The following is a 13,332-nucleotide window of genomic DNA, read 5'->3' on the forward strand; positions in this document are numbered from 1 at the left end:
GGTTAAATGGCCGCGATCGAAATAAACTTCGATCGCGGGCGTTGGAGCAGGAGCTCAGCTGTCATCAGACAGCAGAGCCCCGGCTCCTGGCTGCACGGGAGACCCGTGCAGGACTTAGGCTAGGCGAACGTAAAAAGGCGTCAGCCTAGCCTAAGGCCCCTTAGTGACCGACGTAAAAAGGCGTATTGGTGGTCACTAAGGCGTTAAAATATCTACAACATCTAAAATATCCTCAATTAAAAGGAAATCATTGTACTACACTGACTGCATAATAGAACTGTTATTACATTTGTGATATTTCCTACTTAGGTGTGAAAACAATATTTTATATACTTCACAGGATTGCAGACACTTTAAAAGTTCCTGCTGATCACACGTTTGGAATTCTTCTTCAACCTGAAAAATATGGTAATAAATCTTTTTAAATGTGAAAATATAATTTTACATTTCATGTCTTTTTTTTTTTTTTTATGTGTTTAAGTAAACTGACAACTGTGGAGTGAACAAAGTGCAAAGTCTGAGTACATTGTACATGACTTAAATAAGGTTGTACATAATTATAGAACTTGTCAGACAGCATGCTTTCCAAGCCTGAGTCTTAATGAGGTTCTCCGGGACTAACAAATACAGTTTATTAGGTGTTATTTCTTTGTAATGTAGTAAAGATATAAGGAATAATTACGTAGTCTTCTATGTACCCATTCTTATTCTCACAGAAAGTAATGACATATCCCTAGTAAATGCCATTACTTTCTGATCGGTGGTGGTCAGACTAAAAGGATCGCTACTGATCCTGAGATTGAAATTGTTGCAGCAATGCAACCCTTTAAATGTTTTTCCCTGCACAGCACGACTTTCTGCTACTGGCTGTGCAGGGTACTGCAGCACGGCCCTAGTCAATTGAATGGAGTTATCCTGCAGTTCCCTGCAAAGTGGGTGGCTGGAATTACCGCAGTGCAGGGAAAAACAGCGAATGGGCCACAGCACTAAAGCAGCACTGCAGTCCCTTCAATGTCAGGAACGGTTGCTGGTACTGATAGTTAGACCCCCACACTCAGAAAGTGATGACATATCCTCCCAAGATTCTATGATGGGAATAACCCTTTAAGGATGGAACTCCTGCATAAAGTGTAAGCACATAGTATTCTTACTTTAATAAACTGTCTTTGTTAGACCCAGTGATCCCCTTAAAAGAGGACCCATTTACCCCTTTAGAATAGACATAGCGCAGTTTACATTTTTGAGGCTATGAGAACATCTTTTGATTTAAAGAAAAAATTGCTCTACATGTGAAAATTGGTGCCCCATTATACTTCTTTCTGACAAAGTGAACTACACTTGCAGTGGTCCCTAGTAAAGAGTTGTTCAGATTTACTTGTAATGGCAAATCTTTAGCCAATCACATCAAGTAGGGTTGCTTATTTTTTTTCTGTGGTTGGCTAAAAATTCTTTAATTACAGTGAAGGAAATAAGTATTTGATCCCTTGCTGATTTTGTAAGTTTGCCCACTGTCAAAGACATGAACAGTCTAGCATTTTTAGGCTAGATTAATTTTACCAGTGAGAGATAGATTATATTTAAAAAAAAACAGAAAATCACATTGTCACAATTATATATATTTATTTGCATTGTGCACAGAGAAATAAGTATTTGATCCCTTTGGCAAACAAGACTTAATACTTGGTGGCAAAACCCTTGTTGGCAAGCACAGCAGTCAGACGGTTTTTGTAGTTGATGATGAGGTTTGCACACATGCTAGATGGAATTTTGGCCCACTCCTCTTTGCAGATCATCTGTAAATCATTAAGATTTCGAGGCTGTCGCTTGGCAACTCGGATCTTCAGCTCCCTCCATAAGTTTTCGATGGGATTAAGGTCTGGAGACTGGCTAGGCCACTCCATGACCTTAATGTGCTTCTTTTTGAGCCACTCCTTTGTTGCCTTGGCTGTATGTTTCGGGTCATGGAAGACCCAGCCCCGAGCCATTTTTAATGTCCTGGTGGAGGGAAGGAGGTTGTCACTCAGGATTTGACGGTACATGGCTCCATCCATTCTCCCATTGATGCGGTGAAGTAGTCCTGTACCCTTAGCAGAGAAACACCCCTCAAAACATAATGTTTCCACCTCCATGTTTGACAGTGGGGACAGTGTTCTTTGGGTCATAGGCAGCATTTCTCTTCCTCCAAACACGTCGAGTTGAGTTAATGCCAAAGAGCTCAATTTTAGTCTCATCTGACCACAGAACCTTCTCCCAATCACTCTCAGAATCATCCAGATGTTAATTTGCAAACTTCAGACAGGCCTGTACATGTGCCTTCTTGAGCAGGGGGACCTTGCGGGCACTGCAGGATTTTAATCCATTACGGCGTAATGTGTTACCAATGGTTTTCTTGGTGACTGTGGTCCCAGCTGCCTTGAGATCATTAACAAGTTCCCCCCGTGTAGTTTTCGGCTGAGCTCTCACCTTCCTCAGGATCAAGGATACCCACGAGGTGAGATTTTGCATGGAGCCCCAGATCGATGTCGATTGACAGTCATTTTGTATGTCTTCCATTTTCTTACTATTGCACCAGTTGTCTCCTTCTCACCCAGCGTCTTACTTATGGTTTTGTAGCCCATTCCAGCCTTGTGCAGGTCTATGATCTTGTCCCTGACATCCTTAGAAAGCTCTTTGTTCTTGCCCATGTTGTAGAGGTTAGAGTCAGACTGATTAATTGAGTCTGTGGACAGGAGTCTTTTATACAGGTGACCATGTAAGACAGCTGTCTTTAATGCAGGCACCAAGTTGATTTGGAGCGTGTAACTGGTCTGGAGGAGGCTGAACTCTTAATGGTTGGTAGGGGATCAAATACTTATTTCTCTGTGCACAATGCAAATACATATATATATAATTTTGACTATGTGATTCTCTGTTTTTTTTTTTTTATATAATCTATCTCTCACTGGTAAAATTAGCCTAGCCTAAAAATTCTAGACTGTTCATGTCTTTGACAGTGGGCAAACTTACAAAATCAGCAAGGGATCAAATACTTACTTCCTTCACTGTATATGCAAGAAAGAAATTAAACGTCACTCCTGGATACACACAATTATTGAAATAATGTGTTACAGAATACTAAGCTTACAGCAAACTTAATAAAGCAATTTTCCAAATCTTAAATTTTTTTCATCTTCATTACTTACAGCAGTCTAATATTATTTTTTTACCTTTTTTACCCTTACATTGGGTTTTCTCAACACTGACATTGATGGCATTTTTATAGTATATATGATCAATGTCTAAACAGTGGGGGTCCTACCATTGGAACAGCCATCAAAACCAGGACGTGAGTCATACTCTTCTAGGGGAAATAGCCGGAGGAGCAACTGCTCTTTGTACTGTGGTGAATTTTCTCTAGGAATCAGTATAGGTCCCAGTTATAGGACGACCAGCAATACTTTACTATACTACTATTAATATAACACCAATGTATGTGAAAAACCCCTTTAACTCAGAAGCATTGACTTCTTATGCTAATCTTTTTTCCGAACAGTAACACAATAAAGGGGTATTTCTGTACCTGTATACTAGTAGGGCAGACAAAGTTTTAATAATAAAATAATTAACAGACCCACACCTCTGTACTATATAGGTTAGTGCCAACCCCAACATAGGTGTATTGATTATAAAGAATGTATGACAAATTAAGTATGGGGGGGGGGGGCGAGCGACATGTGCTTCTTTTAGGACTAAGGGAAAACAGATTAACATTGGAAATCAACACTTCCCTAATGTCCTAATGAGCAGCACAATAATGGGAATGTAGCAAAAAGTAACCGCTCCTGAAAACTGTATTTTAGAAAAGACCTTCCCAAAGGCTGTGATATCTGAAAACCTAGTAATTAACCAATATTTGATGAAAGTGAAGTGTGAGCTCAACAAGGGTGCACTTCAGGTCTGATCCAATGGTTGATAAAAGTGAAGTGTGAGCTCAACAAGGGTGCACTTCAGGTCTGATCCAACAGGATCAGACACCTTTCTGCCCATGGTGTTCAAACAGCACCAGTAGAATGGGCCTTAACAATCATGGGTGGCTCCAAATCTTGAGACAAAAGATAATTTTGTAGCCTCCTTAGTCCATCTACTCAAATCTACCTTATTTTTGCCTGAAAAAAGCATCAGAAGCTTCTCCACCTTTCTGATCTCACGAGATTTATCTAGGTTGATTTTTAAACCCTTGGGGAGAGGTCAAGGAAATTGAGATTACGCTGCTTATCATAGAAGAGCTCAGGATAGCAGACAGGAAGGGATTTAGTCTGGTTGACATTATGGTTAGCACAAAAGTCACCACCTTTAGGAATAGGAATATTTGGTAAACCTTTTCAAGAGGCTCAAAACGAGGAGACCATAAGCCTTTCAAGTTTATAACTAACCCCAAATTCTTTTTTTTTATTGCTGCTGGCTACACATCTTACTTCTCCCAGTTTACGATCCAGCCTAGCTGGATATAGGAGAGAGTGCAATGGAGATGGTCTAGAAGAGATTCGTCTGATGATGCCTTTTATGAACCAATTGTCCAGATAGGGAAGCATGGATAGCTGTCAAGTTCTGAGAGATGCTGCCATTGCCGACACCACCTTTGTAAAAGCTGAGAATATTCCAAAGGGAAGAGCGGTGAACTGCAGGCATCTGACTACTCCCTTGAGTTAGAAAGCAATTCTTAGGTATCTCCTGTGTATCTGATATACTGGAACGTGAAATTAGGCTTCCTTCAAATCCGGGGCAGCACATAATCTCCCGATCCAGAATAGACATAACTGACTTAATTGTCTCCATACGGAATGTCTTCTTCCAAATATGACGATTATCATACTCTCTTCTCTAAGTGTTTCGGTACAAGAGACACATGGAAGTACAGGCCTGAACATTTTTCGGCCACCCAAACATCTTCCAGAACGTTTTTCTAGAGAAAATACAAAATGTATTTTTTTTAGAGACGCTTGCTACCTGTAGGGAAGAAGGCTGGTCAGGACAAATCTGTCTAGAAAAAGATTTTGAAAATCTTTGAAATATCCGGAGCATATGATTTTTAGGACCCTAGGGTCCGAAATGGATGGGACCTAGGCGTCTGAGAAATAAGTAAGATGACCTCCGGTCGGAATGGTCTTTGTCACACCGGGAGAATTAGATGGGCGCTTCTGGGGTCAGAACTCGAGTCTTTTGTCCTTGTTGGTACCTCTGTGGCACCTAGCAATAGTTCTCTAGGAACCTTGACCTCTCTGAACTGGGGTCTGGATGGTTGAAATTTCTGGGGAGAGCGGAGTCTTCTGGACATTATACCTCTGCCTGAAAAGGACTGAGTAAAGGATTTTTCTTTGTAATCCGCCAGACCCTTCATGAGCTTATCAATCTTGAACCAAAAAAGCCTACCTGGCTTATAGAGGATGCCAGAAAGATTATATTTAGGGGCATTATCAGCCACCCAGGGCTTAAGCCATAAAGAGCATCTTGGCCGCAAATTTAACGTGTTGGTAAGTTGCCTTACAGCAGCTAGGTTCACAATGCCTGAATATCATCTATGTGTACTCTGGAGTCAATATCCTTCTAGATTTGAACAATACTTTTCTGGAACCTCTTGGCAACTTCATTAGAGGCAGTAGGGACAGCAACACTGAGCAGAAGCTGCATTGTAACCTCTAATTGAACAGTTGACCCGCCTATCCCTGGGGTCCTGAAGATTTGATCCATCATCCGTTGGAACCACGGTGTGTCGAGACAAGTTGGATATCTTCTTAGGTGACGGACACATTCACAAAATCTTTTGGAGAGTACTGGGTCTTTTCCAGATATGTCCATTCAGCCATCTTTGCTTTCTTAAGCGTATAGTCCACTTTGAAGGCCCTAGGCCCCCTAGAGGTAGATTCTCGTGCTTCCCCTTGATCATTATCCTGGTTCACTGACTGGATGAGTTTTTTTAAAAGTAGTTTTTTTTTTTTTTTAACATGGAACAAGATCTTCTCTACTTCCTCATCCTCATCCACAATTCTTTATCTGATAACAGGATGGACCAAGTCTGCTGCAGAGAGCTGCGTTTGGCTCGACTGGATAGCTGAGCTCTTTCATGAGTCCTGTACGTAATCTTTAACCCGGATTACTTTGTCCTGCATTGACCGTTTTCCTGCAGGATTCTGAAGGGCATCTATTATATTCATAGTTGTCTGGGAGGGGAATGTCGCAATCCCTAAAGCTCAGATGCCTACATTTTGAATTAGACTTTTTCCCCCTATGGTCTTTTGTCAGATCCTGCAGATGACATATGGCCTGATTCAGACTGTTGCTATGCGGCACCCCAAGTGTGATATATATATATATATATATATATATATAGCGATAGAAGCAGCAAGTTAAAGAACAAGTAAGAGACTGACACATGAAATTTCTTAATGGAACACATAGGTAACTACAGGCTGATTAGAGATCCTAAGGCAATTAGAAGACTAAGGGGGTCTGCCCTGATCTGAAAAAGTTAGGGACATGATATATTTCTATAAAGTAACAACACTTTATTACCTATAGGGTATGTTCACACAGAGGCAATTTGCATATGGACTCCTATTATTCATTTCAATGGGAGTCTGATGGTTCTTTTTCCTGCTATCTGATTATTTCAGCTAGCGGGGAAAAGAAGCGTCTTGCTCGTTCTTCGGGCGGATTCTGCCTGTACCTTCCATTGACATCAATAGGAGTGAGGAATAGTTCCATGGCGGATTTTGCGGCGGGACTCGCCGTGTGAACTAGCCCTTAAACAGGTTGTCTGAGATTTTTAAAAAGGGTCCACTTGTTTGTTTTTTTTTAAAAAAGAGCGCCACTTTTGTCCATGGACTGTGTCTGGTATTGCAGACAAAAGTGTTGCTATTCCTGGCAAAACAAGCAGACCCATTTATCTACTCTGAGACAACCCCTTTAATGATGGTTCAGTAAAAGTATTTGTAAGAGCAGTATGTAAATTCAAGGGATTATGTTTAAAGCTGGAATAAAATGTATGATTAGTCCTTAAGTCTAAATAAAACTGTAGTTTCATTCTGATTCTCATTCAGGAGTTGGAGATATTCTTCACTACAGAACCCCCAAAGATTATCTACGTGGTAAAGACAAGCAAAGGGCCATATTGGCGACTATTCAGCAACACTTGAAGAAAGCAAACCATCATCATTTTACCTCATTACAGGAAGCTTTCAAGCATTATGATAAGGTTGGCTGCTGTACTGATTAAGTATCAATATTTGTGTGTCCTTGCATAATATATGTATATGTATAGAATTATACATTGCTAATATCATCAGAAGGTCCATATAAAGAAACAAAGTAAGAAGCAGAGACTATTACGCAGAACCACGTGCATGAAGAAACTCTGTATGCTGTTATATGGTGCCTCATTGCGCCACCATATTACGGATTTAATAGACAGAGTAGACAGTTTCCTAGGGCACTATTAGGGTGAGTTCAACTCAGTGTTTTTTGCAGGCGTAAAATCTGCCTCCGTTTGGAATTTTGAGGCAGATTTTCCTCTGCCTGCATGACGATTTTCGCTGCGTTTTTCGCCCGCGGCCATTGAGCGCCGCAGGCATAAAACGCCACAAAATCCGCTTTCTCTGCCTCCCATTGATGTCAATGGGAGGTCAGAGGTGTAAACGCCCGAAGACAGGGGATGTTCCTTCTTTTTCCCGCGAGCCGGTTTTTCCGCTCGCGGGAAAAAAAAACGGCTCCGCCTCTCATTGAAATCAATGGGAGGCATTTTCGGCTGTTTTTTGGCGCGTTTTACGGCGCAGTTTCCGCGTCAGAAAACTCTGTGTGAACTCCCCCTTAGGGCGTTAAACGTATGGATTTAAAAACGAAAAAGTTAATATTCTACCTCTTCTTTATTTTTTTTTTTTTTTTACTAATCAGTGTTTCCCTGCATAAATAAGAATACTGGGGATTGGTGGGAAAGGAGCCACAGGGGACAGTTGGAAAAAAATGATTGTTCATTTAACAATTATGATGCTGAACTTCAGGAACCGAGGGAGTGGGATGCCATCTGAAACCACCGCCTTTGACACCAACAGAGCTTGTCCGGACCCTGCCAATGGGCCTTTTACATCTAAGGGCCTGTTCACATCAGTATTGGCTTTCCATTCCGGGGTTCCGTCTGAGGTTTCCGTCGGGTGAACCCCGCAAAGGAAAGTCAAACTGAAACCATAGCTTCCGTTTCAGTCCCCATTGATATCAATGGCGATGAAAACATTGCTAATGGTTTCCGTTCGTCACCATTCCAGCAGGTTTGCGTTTTTCTGACAGAATCAATAGCGCAGTCGACTCCGCTATTGATTCAGTCGGAAAAACGGAAATCTGCGGAATGGTGACAAATGGAAACCATAAGCAATGTTTCCGTCACCATTGATATCAATGGTGACTGAAATGGAAGCTGTGGTTTCAGTTTGACTTTCCGTTGCAGGGTTCATCCGACGGAAACCTCAGACGGAACCCCGGAATGGAAAGCCAATGCTGATGTGAACAGGCCCTAACAAATCCTGTGCATGCCACAGGGCATCTACATAAATACAATTAATCTTAATAGTAACAATTAAATTATTTGTCCTAATTTTCATTTACGTCAATATATTTTTTTTCCTCAGAATGGGGATGGAAAAATCGATAAGAATGATTTAAAAAAGACCTGTGACCAATTTGGCCTTGATTTGGACGCTGCTCTTTTAGACTCTTTACTAGAATACTGTGATGTAGACAAAGATGGTTTGATTAATTTCATAGAATTTGCAAACTTTCTGAACTGGAAAGATAAAATGTTGATTGGAAAACCAGGTAAGAATAAAAATTTCCGGTATTTATTTATTTACATTTATGTGGATGCACTTTTATAAAATTACTAACATTTATGTATCTTTAAAACAAAAATGACAAAGGTTTGTTCAAGTTACGTTTGGACAGATACTTTCTTTATTAATAGATCCCAGAAAAGGATTGGAAGCAGTTTGTTAATTTCTTCTTCCTTGTGTCGATATTTGTTTGTTTTTGGTTTAAAAAACAACAACAACAACAAAACACACAAAACTAAAGTGTAGGTACCACTATATCTCAACACAGTATATTTGTGCATATCTATCAGAGCACATATTATGGTATATTTACCAATGCAATTGCATCGGAAGAAATAGTGTTTAGGCTGAATATTTAAGCCCCCCCCACCACTTGTGAAGTCTCTTAAAGAAAGAATTGTGACTTGCAAGTCACCCACTGTGCCACTTATTTAATAGTGGCCCCTTTGCTGTACAGGAAAGTGACAATGTGCTATGCTAGATACAACCTTTCATAGTCCCGTAGCTGCTCCACATTCATCAAATAGCGTGTGCACTGTTATTAGAAGCACTGGCGGCACATCGGTGTTAATAAATATGCTGTATTATACCAACCAGTGGGGTTAACCAGGTCTTATTTTCTTTTTGTGCTGTGTGGTTTCTCAATTTAAATATTACCCTGGGATTTTATTTTATTTTATCTGGTATTGGGTGGTGTTCAAGATGTCTTGGCTTTTTACCTGTTCATAGTAGTAATATTTTGATTAATTCATCTCAATTCTATTTAGTTTCCATGTGAAGTGTTCAGTTTGTCACCTTTTTTATACATTTGGCTCCTGCTATTTATATTGTGCCAACATATTCCGCATCGCTGTACAGAGACTGTCAGAATTCCCATCAGTACTTGCCAATTTCACAAGATGTCAGATTTTTAGAGGGTATTTAGAGAAAACACACACAAGTACAGGGAGAGAATAAAAGCTCCATGCAGATTTTGTCCTTGGCCAGATCCAAACCAAGGACTTTTGTACTTGCAGGGCAACAGCACTAACCACTGTTTCCTATATGCAGTGTGATCTCGAAATTATACAGTTTAATGTCAAACATCCTGCAGACAGGTAGAGCTGCTATTGTCTAGTCTGGATCATTAGCATTTCGTTTTCGCTCTTTCCTTTCCAGAGCATACACAGGACTTGTTCTCATTATGTAAGTGATGTACGTTTAGCTGGCGACTTACACGCTAAACGTGTCCAAAAACTCCATTAGGCCAAAGGATTGTCCTTTTGGCCTCTGTCAGACTGGCATACATTATTATACCTCTTTTTGAGGTTTGGAATAGCATAGTAGACTATGCTATTCCATACAGTAGGATCCAGCAAAAAAAGTATACCACACAGTATATATTTTTTTCAACATAGGAGCTTATGGCTGATGTATGTCACTGTATGGCATATGTCAAAGGCATCCGTTAAATATATTCATCACAAGCTTTTCAAGAGGTTACGTTAAATGGTTATCATAATAGTCTATGGGTGGCGGATACCTGTGACGGATAACTAACAGTGGCCTCTGTCACCTATAGGGTGTTATAGGATCTGTTTAATATATAAATCATAAAAAAGACACATCCAATAATAGTCTATTGGTGACGGCTGCTACGGTTAGGCATCCGTCACAGCCTAGGTTTAACTTAATGTCGGGCGCTTTTCCCGGTGTATATTCTAAACTTAGGCCAAAAAGCGTGATGTGAACAAGAGAGGGAACACTGATACTAACCAGTAAGTCACTTTGCTGCTCTCAACCTGTCCTCATAGTTGAATCAGATAGAAATGTACAGCAAACAATGTCAAAGGGGAGGTATGAGATTAGAAAAACATGGCTGCTTTCTTCCAGTGAATTGAGCTGAACTGTAACACTAGACCCAGGACGTGGACCACAGTGGCTCTGTTTTTAGAAGAAAGCAGCTCTACTTTTCTAATCTCCTTTAACCTTTTAAAACCGCTGCATCACATGATCTAGACCATCAAAGCGTGAAAATCTCTTGTTTTTTTTATCCTCTTATGGGTGGAGTTGAATGTCAATCACCACCATTTTATATTATTCACTCATTTTTAAATTTATTTCTGTGAAGTCTTTTGGTTCTGGTTAATTATATGGGAATGTATATGAACATGCCTCGACCACCTATTTTAAAGATTTTTGGATTTAAGCTATATGGATAATATGGGTAATGTTGCCATTAAACACATAAAAAGCTGTATAGATTCTTTAAAAACTTAAACAGGACATTTCTGTAGTCTCACTTGAAGGTTATCTGAAACCTGAGGATCTCACTTCCGAAGAAGGGGCATCGGACAAGACAATCCAGACTCTTTCAAAGGGAAACCAAGTTCCTGAATTTTACCAGACATCATCTTCCATGATCGATGCAGTTGTTGGAGGTCCAGGTTCTTCTTGTAAGTCCAGTCCAATCTTCAATCCTGCACATTATCAGAGTATATACAAACATCTCATTATCATAGTTTATTGACTTTAGAAACCTAAAAACAAACACTACAAGATGAGTAGATTGATTTGTTTTCACATTTTTTTTGTTACTCAGGCTATCCGACCTGTGGCATTCCCACTATTCGATCAGATCTTGCCCCTCCTAGATTTCGCAGGATCAGTGACAGAACTAATTATGGGGATGAATCAAATGCTTTTGGTTTGTTATCTCCATCCGTCTTTACTCAACACATGGTCTACGAACGTGATATTTTTAAATCACGACCAAAGGAAGAGGTAATAGTAGACTGTTATAGCTTTGTTATGCAATAGTTTTAGTTTGATTGTTTTTAGTGATCACTGATTTTATTACTGTGCACATTTAAGCCTTATGCACACAATGGAAAAGCATTTGGAACATATTTAAAATATGTATTATACGGGTCCCGAATGTGGTCATGTGCATGAGCCTCTTATTGTAGCAAGTGAGGGATGTGGCATGCAATATTGTAGATACAGTAGAGAGAGAGAGAGAGAGAGAGAGATTTATCCTGGTTTTTCATTCCATGTAAGGCTCTGTTCACATCTGTGTTTTGACTTCCATTTGTACCGATGGATACCAGCAGCCCCGACAGACCCATTGACTTACAATAGGGTCAGTCGGGTTCTGCCGAGTTGTCCGCCGTTTTGACTTAGCCTAAATCAGTTTAAAAATCGTTCCTTTGTATCAAACGGACATTTCCGTCCTAATGATCTTCGCAGCTGGGATTAGTTTTCTCCTAGCCGACTGAGGAACGTAATTGACATTTATAAATTGTGCTGCTGATAACAATGATTTGTACAGTAGCACGATCCATTAAGATCTAAGTTAAACAATAGTTTTATTGATTATCGTTTATCTTTTTTTGCATTCATACTAGCCAATTATCGTTATGATCATTCGTGATGATAAATGGTCAGTGTGAACTTTTAATAAAATGGGCCTGACTTTAAATTTGTGTAGCAGCTGCTGATGTATTTAGCTCACAGTACATTGTCTAGCCTGGATGCAATTGTCTCCACTTCTCAGTTGAGAGCAGGACTAGGTATGTACCGGTTTGCTGCCTCTGAATTTAAACAACATGTTTGTATTCACTGACCGCAAACTGATATCTGAAAAATGGGGTATTGAAACACAAAGAATAATAGAATCACTTCATACACGATTATGCTTTACTTATATAAAACAGAAAAACCCCTTAAATTTTTTTATGTAGTTTATTTCCATATATAAACTTTAAATTGGTGTTCAAGGGTAGATTGACTTTTCAAGCTTATTTTTAATAAAAAAATTATACCGTTAGAACACATTTGAAGTGCATTTACGATTAGTGTAGAATACTTTAAAGATCCACATTTGCAGTTCTCTAGAGCTGGTGATGCATTGTACAGATTTTTATACATTTAATTCACCAATATTGAAAATTATTTTGCAGCTTGCACAGATTCTACACAATATTGGTGTAAATATTCCGGATAACACTTTTGAAGAGCTGTGGAAATTGGCTGCAAAGAGACATCCAAAAGGAGAAGTTTCTATTGAGACAATAAGGAGTGTTTTAGATTAAATGCAGTCAAACTCCAAATTATACTCAATTGCTTGACTTTAATGAATTTTATTAAATATATCATTACCCTGGAAATAAATTGTGGAGCCATTGCAAAGATTCATTTTTGTATTGTTCAGGTATTTCACATACGTTTTATGGAAATTGTTATATGCATGGGTAATTGTATTTCATATAATTCTCTTTAAATGCGCATTTTGTTATTATTGATATAATGGATATACATGTTGAAGCCCCCACTGAAAATACATTATGAGAGTTTATTAAAGAAGCACTCCAGCAATTCTTGTTTGCCTATATATTGCAGCACAGGCTATCATTAAAGAATAATGTAGAGGCTCTTGTGTATACCTGTTTTAGTAAACGCGTCATTTATGGGTTGTCTGCCATCTTGGTAACTTATT

The 13,332-nt window shown here is 39.4% G+C and overlaps 1 protein-coding gene across 1 annotated transcript in view; it reads left to right on the forward strand.

Moving 5' to 3' along the window:
* Window positions 1-13,019, forward strand: part of EFHB (EF-hand domain family member B) — a 56,333-nt gene extending 43,314 nt beyond the window's left edge. Inside the window, exons 8-13 of the mRNA XM_075828616.1 lie at window positions 341-408; window positions 7,077-7,231; window positions 8,655-8,841; window positions 11,132-11,290; window positions 11,437-11,618; window positions 12,797-13,019. Of these exons, the coding sequence (XP_075684731.1) occupies window positions 341-408; window positions 7,077-7,231; window positions 8,655-8,841; window positions 11,132-11,290; window positions 11,437-11,618; window positions 12,797-12,928 (883 nt within the window). The 3' untranslated portion in view covers window positions 12,929-13,019. The remainder of the gene's footprint in view (window positions 1-340; window positions 409-7,076; window positions 7,232-8,654; window positions 8,842-11,131; window positions 11,291-11,436; window positions 11,619-12,796) is intronic.
* The last annotated feature ends 313 nt before the right edge of the window (window positions 13,020-13,332 follow it).

This window comes from Rhinoderma darwinii, chromosome 5, assembly GCF_050947455.1.
Source record: "Rhinoderma darwinii isolate aRhiDar2 chromosome 5, aRhiDar2.hap1, whole genome shotgun sequence".
Lineage (NCBI taxonomy): Eukaryota > Metazoa > Chordata > Amphibia > Anura > Rhinodermatidae > Rhinoderma > Rhinoderma darwinii.